The sequence below is a fragment of the Dendropsophus ebraccatus genome, chromosome 2 (genome assembly GCF_027789765.1).
Source record: "Dendropsophus ebraccatus isolate aDenEbr1 chromosome 2, aDenEbr1.pat, whole genome shotgun sequence".
In the NCBI taxonomy this organism is placed as follows: domain Eukaryota; kingdom Metazoa; phylum Chordata; class Amphibia; order Anura; family Hylidae; genus Dendropsophus; species Dendropsophus ebraccatus.
The window spans coordinates 207,162,529-207,185,348 of NC_091455.1; the positions used below are offsets into that span (position 1 = coordinate 207,162,529).

Genomic DNA, 22,820 nt, shown 5'->3' on the forward strand with positions numbered 1-22,820 from the left:
TGAGAAAGTAAAAACCAGCGGCACTCACCGGGTTAATGCAGTGATGGTGATTTATTGATAAGATGTCATCATGCAGGCAACTTCAGGGCAGGGGGAGACAGGTCCAAAGGTGCTGTGCACCGTGGTGACAGCCGTTTCGCGGGCTAACTTTCCCGCTTCATCTAGGAGCAGTATTATAGTAGTTACATTCTTGTATATAGGAGCAGTATTATAGTAGTTATATTCTTGTATATAGGGGGCAGTATTATAGTAGTTATATTCCTGTATATAGCAGCAGTATTATAGTAGTTATATTCTTGTATATAGGAGCAGTATTATAGTAGTTATATTCCTGTATATAGGAGCAGTATTATAGTAGTTATAATCTTGTATATAGGGGGCAGTATTATAGTAGTTATATTCTTGTATATAGGAGCAGTATTATAGTAGTTATATTCCGTTATATAGGAGCAGTATTATAGTAGTTATATTCTTGTATATAGGGAGCAGTATTATAGTCGTTATATTCCTGTATATAGGGGGCAGTATTATAGTCGTTATATTCCTGTATATACGAATAATAATTAAAATTTAGTCAGTGTGGTTGTTAATTACTTTTTGTATAAAGATTTTACATTGATGTTGTTTTAATGTAATCCAGGATAGTGATCTGTGATTTTTCTCAGTATAATTTGTGACCAGAAATACCCTTTAATTTCCAGCTATTTGGGAAACATCCTAGTAACATAGTTGAACAGCTCATGTGATTACAGGGATTTAGATTGATGGATATCACCGGCTGCAGACAGGTGCCGCAATCATTGGTTTACTTGTATATATTTCGAATGTATATTTTAGGATTATTGATGTTTTTGGATCCCTCTAAACCTGTATAAACCAAATCCAATGAAGTAATCTGGATTAGGTGACGCCCCGTCCGTAGACGAGATTATTATCTCGCATTTCAATGCAGGATCCAGCCATGGAATTTTTTGCAAGTGAAGTCTGGTTAAGGAAAATTGGGAGAAATATGGGTCTTCTTGACTATACTGCTTATTAGGACACATGGACAGGGAGGCCCCCACTAAGGACCCCATCTATGAGCAGAGTACAGAAATGTTAACGAGCAACGCCTTATATTCCAGGAGACAGGGCCATTTATATACATTAGCTTACAGGTCTGGGGTCTGTATTAGTTAAAGGGTCTGGTCTGGGGTCAATATTAGTTTAGGGGTCTGGTCTGGGGTCTGTATTAGTTTAGGGGTCTGGTCTGGGGTCTGTATTAGTTAAGGGGTCTGGTCTGGGGTCTGTATTAGTTTAGGGGTCTAGTCTGGGGTCTGTATTAGTTTAGGGGTCTGGTCTGGGGTCTGTATTAGATTAGTGGTCTGGGGTCTGTATTAGTGTAGGGGACTGGTCTGGGATCTGTATTAGTTTAGGGGACTGGTCTGGGGTCTGTATTAGTTAAATGGTCTGGTCTGGGGTCCATATTAGTTTAGGGGTCTGGGGTCTTCATTAGTTTAGGGGTCTGGTCTGGGGTCTGTATTAGTTGAAGGGTCTGGTCTGGGGTCTGTATTAGTTTAGGGGTCTGGTCTGTGTATTAGTTTAGGGGTCTGGTCTGGGGTCTGTATTAGCTTAGGGGTCTGGTGTGGGGTCTGTATTAGTTTAGGGGTCTGGTCTGGAGTCTGTATTAGTTTAGGGGTCTGGTCTGGGGTCTGTATTAGTTTAGGGGTCTGGAGTCTTTATTAGTTTAGGGGTCTGGGGTCTGTATTAGTTTAGAGGTCTGATCTGGGGTCTGTATTAGTTTAGGGGTCTGGGGTCTGTATTACTTTAGAGGTCTGGTCTGGGGTCTGTATTAGTTTAGGGGTCTTGTCTGGGGTCTGTATTAGTTTAGTGGTCTGGTCTGGGGTCTGTATTAGTTTAGGGGGCCTGGTCTGGGGTCTGTATTAGTTTAGGGTTCTGGTCTGGGGTCTGTATTAGTTTAGGGGTCTGGTCTGGGGTCTCATTCTGAGCTATGAATTTATATAAATTATATATTAAGCCGAAATGTCCTGTACTATGACCTGAGGTTTGCAGTATTTTGGAGTCCGGTTTGGGGTCTATATTTATTTTGAGACTGGGTGGATGGAGGGGTGTGGATTTATTTTGGGGGTTTGGTCGGGGTCTGTATTAATTCTGGAGTCTGATCTGGAGTCTGTATTACTGTAAATGCCCTCTCACAGGGGTTGCCAGGAATGTTTGTTGCCAATAACTGACTGGTATCAAAGCACCAGCGATCACCTAATGAATGAAGAAGTGAGCGTCTGTCAGATATCACTTTTGTGAGCATTAAAACCATTGATAAACGGCTGCATTTCTTCCTGTGCGACGGGGAATATGCGACCGACTGTTATGTCATCAATAAGCCACATAAACAAACCAGTGATCATTGGTGCCGTTTTTGCCAATCATCTCTTGCTTGTGACCATGTAAAAGGGCGCTAAGCTAAAGCAGTACTCCGGTGAAAATCTTTTTCTTTCAAATCAACTGGAGTCAGAAAGTTATATAGATTTGTAATTTACTTCTATTTAAAAATCTACAGTCTTCCAGTACTTATCAGCTGCTGTATGTTCTGCAGGAAGTGGTGTATTATTTCCAGTCTGTCATAGTGCTCTCTGCTGCCACCTCTGTCCATGTCAGGAACTGTCCAGAGCAGCAGCAAATCTATATAGAAAACCTCCCCTGCTCTGGACAGTTCCTGACATGGACAGAGGTGGCAGCAGAGAGCACTGTGTCAGACTGGAAAGAATAGACCACTTCCTGTATGACATACGGCAGCTGATAAGTACTGGAAGACTGGAGATTTTTAAGTAGAAGTAAATTACAAATCTATATAACTTTCTGACACCAGTTGATTTGAAAGAAAAAGATTTTGCCAGAGTACCCCTTTAAACAGGAACGATTTGGCAATATGTCTGGCAATGGAAAGAGGGCAGACACAGCAGGCAGCTCAGATTCCCCCCAACCACTAACAAAGAGCGTCTCCCTTTCTGGAGGACTCAACACGTGGAAATGGAAACACTGTAATACCTTACTGTTCCTGTGGTGGCGCTGTAGGGAAACATGTTTATTGGCTCCTCCACTGATCACAGCGGATCCCTTTAAGGGGATCTCTATCCTAAGTCTAGCGCTGCCTATTACTCTCCTCACCTCTCTGGTCCCTTCAGTCTTTGTTTGAGAACCATATCTCCTATTTACTCAGTTATTGTGAGCAGAAAATAACCTCCCGGATGTCGCTCAGCCCAGGATCTCTCCGGGAGTCTGGAGACATCTACTGATGATTCAGCACTGGAGGAGCCGTGGTCCTAGTGATGACGAGTCACAGCCCTGACAGACGTGCAGGATTTAAAGTGGACCTCCGACTCCTGACAGTATCAGAAGGGGCATTAATGGGGTCGACCAGGTTGAGAAAAACATGGCCGCTTACTTCCAGAAACAGCACCACTCTTGTCCTTGGTTAGGTGTGGGAGTTTTGCAACTCAGTTCCATTGAAGTGAATGGAATCGAGCTGTAATACCACAAACTGAGGACACGGGCTGGCGCTGTGTCTGCAAAGAAGTAGCTGTGCTTTTAATAATCCTGGAGAACCCCTTTAAGGGCTTTTTCATGGTTTTATTATCATCTGAAGGGGCCAATGGCTGCTTCATGTAGAGGACCCAAAGTGGATGTATAATTTAACCCCTTCCTTGTCAGACACATTTCAAATAGCGACTTAAAGTCCCCAACTGAGATTTCCGAATCTTTTTCGTGTGCCTGATTTTTATGGCTTTTATACCATTTCTATAACAATATATTTAGCTTCTTTAGCAGGGCTGTCCCTTAAAGCTCCTGGGTCCTAATGCACAGTATTAGGGCCCCACCTGCCATGATAAACAAAACATCCAAATTTAAAGGGTTTTTCCAGGATTAGACTAAACACAGCTACTTTTTTTTTTTTTTTTTTGCAAAAACAGCCCCACCCCTGTCCTGTTCCTTGAAATCCGAATCACTTGGGAAATTCAGGACCCTGGGGTCTTCATCTGTAACTGAGGGTCCGTTCTCTCCGTAGAATGAAAAGTCATCAAAAAGTTGTTTGTGGCCCAAAGGGGGGGGGGGGGGGGGTCATAAAAGTAAATCAATGGTTATAAAAGGGGTTGTTGACCAAAAAAAATCTTTCAAATCAGCTGGTGCCAGAAAGTGCCAGAGATTTGTAATTTACTTCTATTGAAAAATCTACAGTCTTCCAATACTTATCAGCTGTTGTATGTCCTGCAGGAAGTTGTATATTTTTTCAGTCTGGATAGTAGGAGAGGTTTCCTATGGGGATTTTCTGCTGCTCTGGACAGTTCCTGACATGGACAGAGGTGGCAGCAGAGAGCACTGTGTCAGACTGGAGAGAATACACCACTTCCTGCAGGACATACAGCGACTGATAAGTAAAAGAAGACTCAAGATTTTTTATTAGAAGTATGTTACAAATCTCTGGCACTTTCTGGCACCAGTTGAATTAAAAGAAAAAAATAATTGGTGAACTTCCCCTTTAAACTGTTTAAGGCACGAGCCTCCGCACAGATTTGTTGATGGAAAAAAAATATATTATGGCTCTCGAAGGCGAGGATGGAAGAAGTAAAAGCAATGGCTGTGTCATAAACGCCAACACTTTAAGGGGTTAATCTTTCTTGACGTAATAGGGGACCGGCCCTTTAAAGCTGTTCTGCAGCAGCACAGATCGGGAGTCGCCGCACTTTGAACAACTTGTCAATTATTAACCCCGCGCCAGGATTTCTCCTGTGGCACGGAGGACGTTTCGGCATGGCCACCGCTGCCTAGTGCCAGGATAAGATGTCATCCAGGGGGGGAGATCCTGATCCATAGACAGGTCCCTCCCACAGTCCCCTGACAAGGCTGTGTGGGCAGCTGCCAGGGGCCCTTTCAAAAGAAGAACAATGCTTCTTGCGTTTAGGACCCCCAACTTATATTCTCATATTCCCTGGAACATCTTAAAGGGGTTGTCCAACAATAGAAAAGCATAGTTGCTTTTTTTGGGAAACAGCGCCACTCTTATCCTCAGTTTGTGTGGGGTATTACAGCTCTGTTCCATGGCTGTGAATAGAGCTGAATTGTAATACCACGCACAACCTGAAGACAAGGGTGGCGCTCAATAAGGAAGAAAGCAGCTGCGTTTTTCTATTCCTGCGTAAATGTTTATGGGATTTTATTCTGGGCTTTGCCTTGACCTTAAATGCACCAAATGTATAATGTGTCCTTCACAAATTAGGTGCAAATACAAATATCTCCCAGAATCCCCCAAATGATCATTGTTTAGATGGGGTCTACATTAACCATTTGTGGTCTGTTTTCTGGATTGTTGGACAGTATGGAAACCAGCCACCCCCTCCAGATGTGAGAACATGAGCCAACCTTCCTCCCCTAATAACACATGTAGTAAATGTTTACCAACCGTCATAACATCCCCGAGGCTTCTCCAATATAGTGTCACTACATGGCCGCATAGCCAATATTTACCTGCAACAGTGCCAGGAATTCTGGAACATTCAGATGTAACAGATGTAACCACATAATGAGAGGAAACAGGTGATAGATAGATAGATAGATAGATAGATAGATAGATAGATAGATAGATAGGAGATAGATAGATAGATAGGAGATAGATAGATAGGAGATAGATAGATAGATAGATAGATAGATAGATAGATAGATAGATAGATAGATAGGAGATAGATAGATAGATAGATAGATAGAAGATAGATAGATAGATAGGAGATAGATAGATAGATAGATAGATAGATAGATAGATAGATAGATAGGAGATAGATAGATAGGAGATAGATAGATAAATAGATAGATAGATAGGAGACAGATAGATAGATAGATAGATAGATAGGAGATAGATAGATAGATAGATAGATAGATAGATAGATAGATAGGAGATAGATAGATAGATAGATAGATAGATAGATAGATAGGAGATAGATAGATAGATAGATAGATAGGAGATAGATAGATAGATAGATAGATAGATAGATAGAAGATAGATAGATAGATAGATAGATAGATAGATAGATAGATAGATAGGAGATAAATGATAGATAGATAGATAGATAGATAGATAGATAGATAGATAAATAGGAGATAGATAGATAGATAGATAGATAGATAGATAGATAGATAGATAGGAGATAGATAGATAGATAATAGATAGATAATAGATAGGAGATAGATAGATAGATAGATAGATAGGAGATAGATAGATAGATAGGAGATAGATAGATAGATAGATAGATAGATAGATAGATAGGAGATAGATAGATAGATAGGAGATAGATAGATAGATAGATAGATAGATAGATGCCCTGTTTCCCTGAAAATAAGACATCCTCCGAAAATTAGGCATATTGGAGTATTTACAGTATAGCTTAAAATAAGGATTCCCCGAAAGTAATACCCCCGCTGCCACAACACTAAGGGGTGGGGGGATGGGTGTAGGTGAGAGTTGGTTGTTTTTTTTCTGGTTATGTTGGTTTGTGATGACAACTACTATACAGTATATAATAATGTTCTCAATTCTTGTTTAACAATAAGTGTTGATTCTTCTTCATGGAAAAAAGACATCCCCTGAAAATAAGACCTAGAGCATCTTTGGGAGCAGAAATTAATATAAGACTCTGTCTTATTTTCAGGGAAACACGGTAGATAGATATTCACAATCAGAGTTCATGCACCTGGCACCACCTGAATCTGTGTGCTGGTTGTCGGTCTGTTAAACCTAGTTCAGACTTTACGCTAACTGACCTGGGGTGCACACCTCAACAAAATAGAAGAGACAGTCCAATATGCATGTAGAAAATCAAAAAAAGTGGCACTCACCAGGCGTCATCGCAGCCAGACGAAGAGCCGGATTGGCGTGAAACGGGCCGTCGCTGCATGGTGTACTATGCATGATCTCTCTCCCCTGCTCTGTAATGGACTTTACAGCACATAATTAAAGATTTTGCTACTGACGACTGGTGAGTGCCACTTTTTTCGATCTTCTACATGCATATAGATAGATAGATAGATAGATAGATAGAGAGATAGATAGGAGATAGATAGATAGATAGGAGATAGATAGATAGATAGATAGATAGATAGATAGATAGATAGATAGATAGGAGATAGATAGGAGATAGATAGGAGATAGATAGGAGATAGATAGATAGGAGATAGATAGATAGATAGGAGATAGATAGGAGATAGATAGATAGATAGATAGATAGGTAGATAGGAGATAGATAGATAGATAGATAGATAGATAGATAGATAGATAGATAGATAGGAGATAGATAGGAGATAGATAGATAGATAGATAGATAGATAGATAGATAGATAGATAGGAGATAGATAGATAGATAGGAGATAGATAGGAGATAGATAGATAGATAGATAGATAGATAGATAGATAGATAGATAGGAGATAGATAAATAGATAGATAGATAGATAGATAGATAGAAGATAGATAGATAGATAGATAGATAGATAGATAGATAGGAGATAGATAGATAGATAGATAGATAGATAGATAGGAGATAGATAGATAGATAGATAGATAGATAGATAGGAGATAGATAGATAGATAGATAGATAGGAGATAGATAGATAGATAGATAGATAGATAGATAGATAGGAGATAGATAGATAGATAGATAGATAGATAGAAGATAGATAGATAGATAGATAGATAGATAGATAGGAGATAGATAGATAGATAGATAGATAGATAGATAGATAGATAGATAGAAGATAGATAGATAGATAGATAGATAGATAGATAGATAGATAGATAGGAGATAGATAGATAGATAGATAATAGATAGATAGATAGATAGATAGATAGATAGATAGATAGGAGATACATAGATAGATAGATAGATAGATAGATAGATAGATAGATAGGAGATAGATAGATAGATAGATAGATAGATAGATAGGAGATAGATAGATAGAAGATAGATAGGAGATAGATAGGAGATAGATAGATCAGAGATAGATAGATAGATAATAGATAGATAGATAGATAGATAGTTAGATAGATAGATAGATAATAGATAGATAGATAGATAGATAGATAGATAGATAGGAGATAGATAGGAGATAGATAGATAGATAGATAGGAGATAGATAGATAGATAGATAGATAGATAGATAGATAGATAGATAGGAGATAGGAGATAGATAGATAGATAATAGATAGATAGATAGATAGATAGATAGATAGGAGATAGATAGATAGGAGATAGATAGATCGGAGATAGATAGATAGATAGATAGATAGATAGATAGATAGATAGATAGATAGATAGATAGATAGATAGGAGATAGATAGATAGATAGGAGATAGATAGGAGATAGATAGATAGATAGATATATAGATAGATAGATAGGAGATAGATAGATAGATAGATAGATAGATAGATAGATAGATAGATAGATAGGAGATAGATAGATAGGAGATAGATAGATAATAGATAGATAGATAGATAGATAGATGATAGATAGATAGATAGATAGATAGGAGATAGATAGATAGATAGATAGATAGGAGATAGATAGATAGATAGATAGATAGGAGATAGATAGATAGATAGATAGATAGATAGATAGATAGATAGGAGATAGATAGATAGATAGATAGATAGATAGATAGATAGATGATAGATAGATAGGAGATAGATAGATAGATAGATATATAGATAGATAGATAGGAGATAGATAGATAGATAGATAGATAGATAGATAGATAGATAGGAGATAGATAGATAGGAGATAGATAGATAATAGATAGATAGATAGATAGATAGATAGATAGATAGATGATAGATAGATAGATAGATAGATAGATAGGAGATAGATAGATAGATAGATAGATAGGAGATAGATAGATAGATAGATAATAGATAGATAGATAGATAGATAGATAGATAGATAGATAGATATGAGATAGATAGCAGATAGATAGATAGATAGATAGATAATAGATAGGAGATATATAGATAGATTTATATAGTAGTGATGATCCACGGCACTCCAGTAAAGTGAAAAAGCTTCTGGTTTATTTAAAAAAAGTTACATGGTGCAACACAGCCAGACACGTGGTGTCTTGCTGTGTTGCACTATGTAACTTTTTTTGAATAAACCAGAAGCTTTTTCACTTTACTGGAGTGCCGTGGATCATCACTACTATCTACACAGAAGGTTCATGGTCTGAACGACGTCCACTGGCACCCGAGCGAGTTTCCTGTTGTGCCACTCAATATCCTTTGCTAGATAGATTTATAGATAGATAGATAGATAGATAGATAGGAGATAGATAGATAGATAGATAGATAGATAGGAGATAGATAGATAGATAGATAGATAGATAGATAGATAGGAGATAGATAGATAGATAGATAGATAGGAGATAGATAGATAGATAGATAGATAGATAGATAGATAGATAGATAGATATGATCAGTATAAAGTGAGAATCACATGGAACAGATATGTGGGGTACCGCTATGGGTCTGGCCATTACCCCAAACCCCATGGCTGGGCCGCCTATGTTCAAGTTCAATTCAATCTTTTTTTTTAACACAAACACACTATAAAAAAAATATCCATACAATGAAATGGTTCCCCACTCTGGCTCATAGGGGGCCTTCCAGATTGAGGACCCCCCCATTACCTTCTACCCTATAGTACTGCTGATCTATATATTCACTCCTACAACAGCTACAGCCCCAGCAACTATTACTCGTCTATCTGACTCTTTGCCAGGTTCAATTGTTGCAAAATGTTATCAGTGAAGATTTGGAAACCTGAGAACTGAAGTAAAATAATCCCTTAGTACTTAGCATAACCTTCCTACTGTGTTAGATCCATACACTGCACCCCGCCTGCTCCATGCTGTATACAGGCACCTGTAATATGGGGCCATAGGCATGTCCCAAAGAGAAAATGTATGCTGTTTTCTCCATGATGCATTGTATAAATGTATATTTTATGTATGGGAAAAATTATATTCTGATGTGAGTACAGGAAACAATGTCTGTGTATAGGTATGGGTATGTCATGTATGTGTCTATGAGTATATGTTGTGTATGTATAGTTATGTGTATGTGTGAAGGTATGTGTGTATAGGTATATGTATGTTGTGTGTGTGTGTGTGTATATATATATATATATATATATATATATATATATATATATATATTTAGTGCATTTATTGGTATATGTATGTATGTTGTGTTTGTATAGGTATATGTGTGTTGTGTGTGTATGTCCAGTTTGTTTTTGAGTTTGTAGGGGAGTATATGTTATGTGTGTATTGTGTGTGTTTACAGGCAAATATATGTTTGTATTTATAGGTATCTGTTATCATGTGTATATGTGTTTCTCAGGTAAGTATATGTTGGTGTGGATAGGTATATGTAAGTCATATGCATGTGTGAAGGTATGTGTGCACATGGGGAAGTATATGTTATATCTGTATATGTGTGTATCGTGTGTATACAGGCAAATATTAGTTGTGTGTGTATATAGGTATATTTATATCATGAGTGTATGTGAATGTGTGTATGTCTGTGTGTCTCATCTAAGTATATGTTGGTGGGCATAGGTATATGTATGTCATGTGCATGTGTGAAGGTATGCGTGTTATGTTTTATTTATGTGTATGTAGGGGAGTATTTAATATGTCTGTATATGTGTGTGAATGTAGGTACAGTATTAGTATACCGGGTATATAGTTATATATATAAGTATATATTGTGTATGTTTCTTTATATATGTAAAATAAATAGAGTAAGAGTACCTGACTAATGGATAGAAAATTACTCTAAACAAACAAGTAAAAAATCTAGAAATGACTGATGGGGTAGACTCAGAGGATAGTGCAAAAATAGATTTATATGCAGGTATTACAAATCTGTACAGTAGAAGGTCTAGATAAGATAGCAGGCTAAGGTTCTGTCGGTAAGGTAGCCCTGTATGACCCAGCCTAGCGTAGGTGAGAACCGCTGGGTCAGGCGTCCCTTTACCAGATGGAGAATACCCCTATACTAAAGACCCGTCATCAGGCTGTCGAGATACATCACAGTCAGGTAAAGGTGTTGGGGGAGTTCAGTGTTGTCGTCTGGTAAGATGGAATAAATAAGAACGTGCGTTAAAAGACATGTTGTCTGCATAAATAATTTTGTAGGGACAGTTATTAAGATTTGTTCCACTTCCAACGTGTTTCCCCTATGTGGTGTGCATAGCTTCATCAGGGAATAATGTGGAGATGGTATGTATATTGTCCTCAAATAAAGGTCTATGGTAAGGATGCCTCTGCTCTAGTGTCTGTGTATGAGGAGCTTTACCCTCTGATCCCTACAGATTACAGGCAGGGCCCCTCCTGTGCGGGCGGTGGACCCTACAGCATTACCTGATCCTATCTCCATACTTCATCCCCGGCACTGACTTTCCTCCCAGCTTTACCAGTATGTTCCAGTAATGTTTCTAGGTAAAACAATAACTGAGATCCCATGTATCTATACTGATGAGCTATAACAGCTCAGAAACAGAAACTGAAGCCTAACACTTCCCACACCACTTTCTGCAGGACATACAGCAGCTGATAAGTAGTGGAAGACGTACGATTTTTTCTAAAATAGAAGTAAATTACAAATCTCTGGCACCAGTTGATTTAAAAGAAAAACATTTTGGTGAACTAACCCTTTAACTATGAAGTCAATGTTTACCTCGCCCCATTACAGAAGAAGCAGACTCCATTGTTCCTTCCTACCCTATAGATGCCGGTCACGTTCCCTAGTAACCGGGTGACCACCAATACGGTACATGAGAGTCCCCCTGGACTGGCACATTGGAAGCAGAGGATTTGAGGCCTCGTATCAGAATTTACTGAGGATTTTTAAGGATGTACTGGGTCAGGTTGCCTAGCAACCACATGCCCCTTGCCCCGGTGACCACTATTTTAGAGGTCCTACCGCATTTAGCCCGCCATACTTTCCACACCTGCTTTTATTTTAGGATGGCTGGCTATACCCTTTTCCCTGTGGTCGGTGACCTGCCGGGCTGTGAGGGGTCCCTTGGGCGCTTATTACGGTGGTCCGGAGTGGAGTTTTGACCCAACCGGACTATTGGTAACGCCACCCACAGAAAAGGGAGATGACCCAAGGATGGTGTAGCTGCTGTGTAGGTGCTTGAGCCGTTCAGGACCCTCATTTCTTTTTTTTTTTAAGCAGCCAGAAAGAGAGTCTCCCACCCTGGAGGACTTATCCTGTCCTGACATCCCATTGATGTGAATGGACACCGTGTAATACTTCATCTCTCCTGCGGAGGTGCTGCAGGGAAATTAAACATCACCAGTTAATCTGGTGGTGCCAGCAGGAGAACTCATTATTAAGTGTCCATTTTATAAATGCGGAGCACCCCTTTAATAATATAACTTATATTATAGTAGTATTATATTATGTTGTATAATAGATAAGATTATCAGGAAATCTGGAAACCAAACACCTAATGACACGGTGTACTTATCCGAGCTCTGACTGTCCTTAGGCTACTGGGACTACGGCCGGAGATCCAATAGCACACGGACAAATCAGCCTTCGGGCAAATCACTAAATGCCATTTACCTGTCCCCAGGATCCCGCCCTTCTGGCAGGGACGTTACCTGAGATTCCTGGGCTTAGAGGGAGTGTCCATCCCTATTGATATGCAGATGGCGGGGTAGGGCCAGGTGTGTCGGGGCTGCATATATACAGCACAGGTGAGCTGCACAGGTATCGGACTGTCCTGGCACTGGAGACGAGGTGAGTCGCTGCCATCAATTGTCCCATTCTTCTGGCTGCTTAGTATTAAGTTACTTCAATTAATGGAGGAAACTTCTAGAAGTGACAGACATTGACCGTCCCGGGATGAGATCTGATACTATTCCGGGTTGCCATGGCGACTGTAATTTAATTAACGAGATATATTTGCTCAGCAGGTGAGCTCACGGAATGCCTCGCTGGTGCCAAGAGGGAAATTGCACATTGGCCGCCAGCCCCGGGGCTTCTCTGCTGCCAAAATAATACAATTTTCTACATTTGCAGCCACTATATCTGTCCCTGGGAAAGCTGGGTGACAGACGACATAGACGCCATCAGTTCTGACAAGGCTCTCGTCCAATGATAGATCTCCATTTCACCCTGCAATGAGACAGAATTGCCATTCAGGGGTCTGGAAAAGCTGGGTGATTGCCCCTAATGGTGCGTTTACACAGAGAGATTTATTTGCCAGATCTTTGAAGCCAAAGCCAGAAACAGACTATAAACAGGGGACAGGTCATAAAGGAAAGACTGAGACTTCTCCTCTTTTCAAATCCATTCCTGGCTTTGGCTTCAAAAATCTGTCAGATAAATCTGTCTGTGTAAATGCACCCTACGAGAGGTGTATTGGTTGTCACTGCCTATCCCAGGCTCCTGACTGTCATTAATACAGGGATATACACTGACTGGGCTATTTTGCTATTCAGGGTCCTGGAAAAGCTGAGTTATATTTGGTGGATGTAATAGATGCCGCCTTGTTATCCCAGGTTCCTGTTATTTTCACTGATTTAGCTACAGAATTATAAAGATTTGCCATTCAGGGGTCTGGAAAAGCTGAATGACCTGGCTTTCCTGGGAGCTTTGTGTTCTGCGATTTTATTTCCCATCTCATCTGTATAAATGTAGACTTACTATTCAGGGGTCTGGAAAAGCTGGGTGACAATCTCTATGGTGGGCGTAATGGCTGTCACTCAGCTTTTCTGGAGCGTTCTGCAACGACAATGATAATTCCCATGGTGTTGAATGACTAGACAGATTGGCCATTCAGGGCTTAGGGAAAGGTGGGTAACAACCTCTATGGAAGCTGCAATGGTTGTGACACAGGCTCACCAAAAAAAACATTATTTCAAAGCAACTGGTGCCAGGAAGTTCCAGAGATTTGTAATTTACTTCTATTAAAAAATTTCCAGTGTTCCAGTACTTATCAGGTGCTGTATGTCCTGCAGGAAGTGGTGTATTCTCTCCAGTGTAACACAGTGCTCTCTGCTGCCACCTCTGTCCATGTCAGGAACTGTCCAGAGCAGCAGCAAATCCCCATAGAAAACCTCTCCTGCTCTGGACAGTTCCTGACATGGACAGAGGTGGCAGCAGAGAGCACTGTGTCAGACTGAAAATAAAACATTTCCTGCAGGACATACAGCAGCTGATAAGTACTGGAAGACTGGAGATTTTTTTTAATAGAAATAAATTACAAATCTATGGCATTTTCTGGCACCAGTTGATTTGAAAGAATTTTTTTGGGGGTGAAAAACCCCTTTAAATATACTGTGATACATTTCCATCTTACTGTATAAGTATTAAGGGGGTCTGGAAAAGTTAGGTGTCAATCTCTATGGCAGAGAAAATGGTTGTCACTCCCTTCACTAGCCTTTATATACTCAATTGTAGTAATAGATTCCTATGTCAATGAATAACTAGACAGGTTTGCCATGCATGAGTCTCCCTGTCAGAGCTGTAATGGTTGTCACCCAGCTTTCCTAGGTACAGATGGGAACAAACCTTTTTTCGTTAGAAGAGGATGTCATAGAGGAACTGTATCACTTTATTTAGCAATTTATTTAGGTTCAGTCTAGGAGACTAGCACTGTATCAGAGGTTAACAGTACAATGGCTCTTACAAGAACCGTGGGGGCGTGGCCTAACCTGTTGCTTCCTCATGGGAGGGACTACAGGGAACCTCCCATTAGGAGACTGTGAATCACTTCCTTATACAAATTTTATAGTATGGTGTCATTCTCCTTATATGAAGTGATGCCAAGACACAAGAGAATTTGCTTCTCTGACCCGTCCCTTCCATCCTTGTTTGCACCATTTACTCCGCCCACGAGGAGCCGGTATGGATACAATCTAATCTGATCCCTATTATCATTATCTACATACCATAAAGGAAAGTATAGTATGCCCCTGCCATGCAGTAGATGCCCCCACGGCCGAGTAGTCACAGATCTGAGCCCAGTAGACCCTCCCATGCTGACTGTACCGTACATGTGTTTTCTTCCCAGCGATCATCATGGAAGCTGTTCTGAAATCTGTAGTTCTTCTTATTATCGCTACCTCACTCTCTCTGGCCGAAGATGAGCCCCCCACACCCAAGACCGAAACGGAAAAACCTCAGACCCTCTCCAGAGGTAAAATACATAAGTGCAATGTGTTTATGATATTCATCTATACTGTCTGCCTGATGTAGCAGAGCCGAATTTGTCATCACTTTGAATGGTAGCCATTTAATTTAATAGAAATTAGTGGATGCTCTTGGTTCTCCAGACCAGTGGGAAAATCGTGGATTCCAAAGGGGTTTCTAAGAGGCCCCCTGCCCTGACCATACTAATCCTACTATAGGAAGGAATGTTAAAGGTATTAAAGGGGTACTCCGGCATAAATCTTTTTCTTTTAAATCAACTGGTTTCAGAAAATTATATACATTAACAATTAACTTCTGTTTAAAAATCTCCAGTACTTATCAGCTGCTGTATGTCCTGCAGGAAGTGGTGTATTCTTTTCAGTCTGACACAATGCTCTCTGCTGCCACCTCTGTCCATGTCAGGAACTGTCCAGAGCAGGAAAGGTTTTCTATGGGTATTTGCTACTGCTCTGTACGGTTCCTGACATAGACAGAGGTGGCAGCAGAGAGCACTGTGTCAGACTGGAGAGAATACACCACTTCCTGCAGGACATACAGCAGCTGATAAGTATGGGGAGCCTTGAGATTTTTAAGCAGAAGTAGTGATAGTGACTTGCAGCTGGTCCTGATAGATAAACAGAGTGAACCATAACACAATATTGCCCTAGTCTTCTGGACTAGTGAATCCTTAGCATTTAGAGAAAAGAAGTTGCACTCACCCAAGAAGTCTTCATAAACTCTTGTCTTTATTATAGCAAGCGGACATAGTGCGGACAAAAATGAAGAGCAGACGCCCTGTGAATGGAGTGGTGACAAGCCTGTTTCACGCTATGCAGCGCTTCTACGGACCTCCTCCCTTCCATACGTCACCACGCTATTCAAATAGCGTTCACAATCAGTGACGTATGCACACATGTGAAAAACATATACAAGTAAAGGTTAAAAACAATACAAACTCAGCGTTCATTTAAATTAGAAAGCTTCTATCAACACGCTCATTGAGACCCCCCGGGCCTTCTGCATTAGTTCTTATAATCCATTTTAATTCCGCTCGTAAGAGCGATCTATGTGTATCCTGGCCCCTTTCACTATACACCCTTTCTATTCCAGCTACTTTTAGTACCGCAGGGTCTCCATCATGTATGTTCCTCATATATATATATATACATGATGGAGACCCTGCGGTACTAAAAGTAGCTGGAATAGAAAGGGTGTATAGTGAAAGGGGCCAGGATACACATAGATCGCTCTTACGAGCGGAATTAAAATGGATTATAAGAACTAATGCAGAAGGCCCGGGGGGTCTCAATGAGCGTGTTGATAGAAGCTTTCTAATTTAAATGAACGCTGAGTTTGTATTGTTTTTAACCTTTACTTGTATATGTTTTTCACATGTGTGCATACGTCACTGATTGTGAACGCTATTTGAATAGCGTGGTGACGTATGGAAGGGAGGAGGTCCGTAGAAGCGCTGCATAGCGTGAAACAGGCTTGTCACCACTCCATTCACAGGGCGTCTGCTCTTCATTTTTGTCCGCACTATGTCCGCTTGCTATAATAAAGACAAGAGTTTATGAAGACTTCTTGGGTGAGTGCAACTTCTTTTCTCTAAATGCTAAGGATTTATGATGGACTTTTTCTTGGTTAGCACCCCCATGTCTTGGCTAATGAGAGCCGACTTCCACTGAGTGATCCTGCACGTGTACTCCTTACCTGTAGTGCCGCCCGCATCTCTCTGTTGTATTGTTGCTTCTGGACTAGTGATGTCAGCAGGGTATAGTGATGTCACCAGTTGGTTGCCATGATCGGCGGAGGACTCCCTTACGTCTATGTTCTGTGCTTATTGCTGGTGTTACACGCAGTCTCACAGATAACGCTCTACCTGATCTCTCTGCAGGGTGGGGCGACGACCTTGACTGGGTGCAGACATACGAGGAAGCACTGTTCAAAGCCAAGTCCAGGTCAGTATGGGGGCAGTCACAGCAGACGCCTGAGTAACTCTTGGATCTAGAGCGCCTCCTAGCTTATCATTGTTATATTGCAGCCTAGATTTACACTGGAAAGCTGAAGATGTTAGATTCATTCCCTATTTTATAGACAGCTAAATATGTATGGCATAAATGAATATAGTATAGCCAATACATTTATATATATTTTTTTCTGTATAGTTTAGCTTTTTGTAATTTTTGTTTAAATTGTTTTAATCAGTAAATTATTTGAAGGGGTACTCCGGTGAAATGTTTTTTTCTTTCAAGTCAACTGGTGTCAGAAAGTTATATAGATTTGTCATTGTATAGATAGAGAGAGTCGGCACTACTCAGGCGCCTCACCAGCTGTATGCATGTGGCTGTGCTCTTGATTGAGCCGTTACCTTATAGTGGTGCAGCAATTGGATAGAGCTGAATGATAATGCATGCAGTACTTATGAAAAAGAGAAAAATCCAAGTGCACTCACCCGGTCCGGACCGGGTGAGTGCACTTGGATTTTTCTCTTTTTCATAAATATTATATAGATTTGTAATTTACTTCTACTTAAAATCTTTAGTCTTTCAGCACTTATCAGCTGCTGTATGTCCTGCAGGAAGCGGTGTATTCTTTCCAGTCTGACACAGTGCTCTCTGCTGCCGCCTCTGTCCATGTCAGGAACTTCCAGAGCAGGAAAGGTTTAAGTTCCTGACATGGACAGAGGTGGCAGCAGAGAGCACTGTGCCAGACTTGAAAGAATACACCACTTCCTGCAGGACATACAGCAGCTGATAAGTACTGCAAGACTGGAGATTTTAAAGTAGAAGTAAATTACAAATCTATATACCTTTCTGACACCAGTTAGTTTGAAATAATTCTTTTTTTCCCCTTTAATATTTATAAAAAAAAATAAGGAAAAATAAGGAAAAAAAATATTGAATGTAATATTCTCCTTTTATTACAGTAACAAACCCCTGATGGTCATCAACCACAGAGATGATTGCCCCCACTCACAGGGTAAGACGACCGTGTACCGGGGATAGGGCTGTAATTTGTCGTGTAGGTGGGCCAAAATGGATAAATAATAAAGAAGATATTCAAAAATATTCAACAATTTTTACATTTTTTTATTCAGATCCCACCCTAATACCTCATGGGAATATTTGTAGAATTATATGTATATTTCAGTTGTTCATGACATCACAGTATGACATCACACATCCCAACATTTAAATTGCAATTGCAGGACAGTAAAGCCCCGCCCATTTCCAGGTCTTTCTAATGCACAAGCCCCGCCTCCTTGGACGTTTTCAGGAGCTGCTCCTTCTAGCTCGGGGCATCCTTCCTTTCCATATAGCGGACTGTGGGGGGCGGGAAGCAACAACTGCTCCTCCTATTTGGGATCATGAAGTGGGAGTTTCTGGATGGAAGCAGGACTTATCCGTACGAGATGTTCATATATTATATACAATCTCTTGCAGCCCTGAAGAAAGCTTTTGCAGAACATAAAGGAATCCAGAAGCTGGCAGAAGACTTTGTGCTCCTCAATGTTATTGTAAGTTTATTATGTAAATGAATAAATAAACTCATAGATAATTAAAGGGGTAAAAAATTGGTTTCAGAAACTTATATAGATTTGAAATTTTCTTCTATTTAAAAATCTTCAGTCTTCCAGTACTTATCAGCTGCTGTATGTCCTGCAGGAAGTGGTGTATTATTTACCATATGACACAGTGCTCTCTGCTGCCACCTATGTCCATGTCAGGAACTGTCCAGAACAGCAGCAAATCCCCATAGTAAACCTCTCCTGCTCTGGACAGTTCCTGACATGGACAGAGGTGGCAGCAGAGAGCAGTGACATACATCAGCTGATAAGTACTGGAAGACTGGAGATTTTTTAATAAAAGTAAATTACAAATCTGTGTAAATTAGAAATCGGAAACCAGTTGATTTGAAAGAAAGATTATAAAGATATTATAAATATCAACAAAATATTTATATTAGCATAATATAAAACATGGATTCAATAAATGTGCTATAAAAATATACAATAGCTGTAATAGAATATATATATATATACACATACATACTTCAGGAGATTAGTAGGGATTAGTAGGAGTAATGCTGGTTTTTACACGGAGCGATTATCGGGCGAATTTTCGCGATAACGATCGAATTCAAACGATAATCGTACAAACGCGGCGAGCGATTGAACGACGAGCGAAAAATCGTTCATTTTGATCTTTTAACAGGTTCTTAAATCGTCATTCATCATTCGCAAAAAATTCGCAGATCGTTCTGTGTAAACAGTCGTTCACTGATTTTACCTATTGCGAGATAGGCTTAAGCGATCGCAAAACGAATATTCTGTACGATATATCGTACCATCTAAACGCTGATCGTTATAAAAAAAAATCGTTACTTTGAAATCGTTTATCGTACGATCGGGCGAATTATCGCTCCGTGTAAACCCAGCATTAGAGTCCATTTACACGGAAAGATTATCTGACAGATTATCCGCCAAAGATTTGAAGCCAAAGCCAGGAATGGATTTCAAAAGAGGAGAAATCTCAGGCTTTCCTTTATGACCTGTTCTCTGTTTATAGTCTGTTTCTGGCTTTGGCTTCAAATCTTTGGCAGATAATCTGTCAGATAATCTTTCTGTGTAAATGGACCCTAAGAGTCAGCGCACATTGGGTTGTAGTATCTGGACTCTCCGCTCCCAACACTGCCCCCATTGTAATCACGGTGTAGTCTGTCCTAGAACCGTCCCGTCCTCGGATGAGGATCATGTTCTCCTCGGCTTATTGTTAATGCAGGTGGACTGTGAGGGACAAGGCCTCCTGTGTCCATCATCAGATCAGGCTGCGGCGCCCCCTGCCCTTTCATCTTGTATTATATTAAAGCTTCCCCATTGGCCCATAGACAATAGTCAGACCCTGGACACTTCAGCATCATTCTAGTCAATTGCTTCAATGAGTTTCTAATTAAAACTAGTTGTTTTTTTTTTTTTTTTTTAAAGTAATGATTGGCTGCAAAACTATTCACCTCCACCCCCCCCCTCATAGTGACAAAAAGTGTGATAGTAAACTGATTTTTTTTCCCCCCAGTATGACCCCACAGACAAGAACCTCATTCTGGACGGACAGTATGTGCCAAAGGTTGTATTTGTGGGTGAGTTCAATGTATTGGATAAAATATATAAACCAGCTCTGAACTGTACATTATATTACTGATCCTGAGTTACATCCTGCATTATACTCCAGAGCTGCACTCACTATTCTGCTGGTGGGGTCACTGTGTACATACATTACATTACTGATCCTGTACTGATCCTGAGTTACATCTTGTATTATACTCCAGAGCTGCACTCACTATTCTGCTGGTGGGGTCACTGTGTACATACATTACTGATCCTGAGTTACATCCTGTATTATACTCCAGAGCTGCACTCACTATTCTGCTGGTGGGGTCACTGTGTACATACATTACATTACTGATCCTGAGTTACATCCTGTATTATACTCCAGAGCTGCACTCACTATTCTGCTGGGGGGGGGGGGGGGGGTCACTGTGTATATACATTGCATTACTGATCCTGTACTGATCCTGAGTTACATCCTGCATTATACTCCAGAGCTGCACTCACTATTCTGCTGGTGGGGTCACTGTGTACATACATTACATTACTGATCCTGAGTTACATCCTGCATTATACTCCAGAGCTGCACTCACTATTCTGCTGGTGGGGTCACTGTGTACATACATTACATTACTGATCCTGAGTTACATCCTGTATTATACTCCAGAGCTGCACTCACTATTCTGCTGGTGGGGTCACTGTGTACATACATTACATTACTGATCCTGAGTTACATCCTGCATTATACTCCAGAGCTGCACTCACTATTCTGCTGGTGGGGTCACTGTGTACATACATTACATTACTGATCCTGAGTTACATCCTGTATTATACTCCAGAGCTGCACTCACTATTCTGCTGGTGGGGTCACTGTGTACATACATTACATTACTAATCCTGAGTTACACCCTGTATTATACCCCAGAGCTGCACTCACTATTCTGCTGGTGGGGTCACTGTGTACATACATTACATTACTGATCCTGTACTGATCCTGAGTTACATCCTGTATTATACTCCAGAGCTGCACTCACTATTCTGCTGGTGGGGTCACTGTGTACATACATTACTGATCCTGTACTGATCCTGAGTTACATCCTGTATTATACTCCAGAGCTGTAATCATAACTCTTTTTTTGCGTGTCTCTCTCACAGATCCTTCCCTTGTAGTCAGAGCAGACATTCCCGGCAAATATTCCAACCACCGTTACACCTATGAGCCAGAGGACATTGATCTGCGTAAGTAGCAATTTGATAGCTGGTCAGATCTGCAACTGCCACTAGGTGGCGCTCCTTACCTATGGATGTACAGGGCATAGTGTGTGCAGTGAGCTCCCCTAGTGGTGGCTGCAGGTAACCAGAATTTTATCACTACAAGGAATACAGAATTTAATTTTTTTTATTTTTTCATATTTTATGAAGATAAAGCAAAATTACTATTTGCATTGAAGGGGTTAAATACATTAGGTGTTCCCCCTAAACAACCCTAGTCTTTAAGGGCTATTAGGTTTATCCTCCCTACTAGGGATGATACAGGAATATAAAGCCTAGATTTTACTATGTAAAAATGTGTGATGTACCATAAAATCTAAAAACTTCAATATAAGAAGGAAACCTCCCGCATCCCCAGGTAAAATAACAATCCTTACTGTGCAGCTGGATGCATTCACACCTGTGCATTCTCCGACTCTTGCTTCATCATCTGCATCTAAATTAGATGAAATGTGTTAAAATAAAATAAAGTAAAAATGCAAGAGCACCACCTAGTGGTATAAAGTGAGAATTACAGACAGTTACAGAATTATAGAACATATTCTATAGTTATATATCTAATATATTTATATTATTTTTTTCCATTGTTTCATGGTTTCTTTTCGTCCTCTTTGCTCCTAGTGTATGAGAACATGAAGATGGCTTTGATCCTCCTGAAGACGGAGCTGTAGAGACGCCGATCACTCACGGACATCACCCTAATATATTTCACACACACACATATGTAGCGGTGCCGGACGGTTTAGCTTTTTTTAATATATAAAAATTCCCTTCACCCTTTTTTAAAAAATAAATCGACCTCGGTTATTTACGATGGTGTCTTGTGCTTTCTTTGCCAAAATGGCGGTTAATCATTCCATCTGTATGTCCGGGGTAGAGGATTGTCAGGTCAGAGGTCACCATACAGGTCCTATAAAAGGGATCACTTTCTTTAAGAGCAATATTTCCCAGCTGTCTCAGTAAACAGGGCATGCTGGGGGTTGTAGTTCTCTCATCCGGAGAGATATGGGTTGCGGCAGGGGACCTTGGCTCTCCATCTGTTGCAAAACTACAACTCCCATCATGCCTGGACAGCCAAAGCTTTAGCTGTCCAGGCATGATGGGAAATGTAGTTTTGCAACAGCTGGAGGGCCAAAACTCCCTACCCCAGGTTTGGGGGGACTCTAGATAAACATGGCCCATCAGACCCATTTAG

The 22,820-nt window shown here is 40.4% G+C and overlaps 1 protein-coding gene across 3 annotated transcripts in view; it reads left to right on the top strand.

Annotated features, from left to right (window-relative positions):
- Window positions 1–22,436, top strand: part of LOC138783958 (anterior gradient protein 2-A-like) — a 470,764-nt gene extending 448,328 nt beyond the window's left edge. For 2 of the 3 annotated variants that reach the window (XM_069959329.1, XM_069959328.1), the window contains exons 2-8: window positions 15,126–15,253; window positions 17,144–17,207; window positions 18,176–18,228; window positions 18,693–18,766; window positions 20,322–20,385; window positions 21,509–21,592; window positions 22,247–22,436. In XM_069959329.1, coding sequence (XP_069815430.1) covers window positions 15,136–15,253; window positions 17,144–17,207; window positions 18,176–18,228; window positions 18,693–18,766; window positions 20,322–20,385; window positions 21,509–21,592; window positions 22,247–22,296 — 507 coding nt within the window. In that variant the 5' untranslated portion in view covers window positions 15,126–15,135 and the 3' untranslated portion in view covers window positions 22,297–22,436. Of the gene's footprint in view, window positions 1–12,748; window positions 12,850–15,125; window positions 15,254–17,143; window positions 17,208–18,175; window positions 18,229–18,692; window positions 18,767–20,321; window positions 20,386–21,508; window positions 21,593–22,246 lie in introns of those variants that run through there. The other variant, XM_069959327.1, reaches the window with a different exon arrangement.
- The last annotated feature ends 384 nt before the right edge of the window (window positions 22,437–22,820 follow it).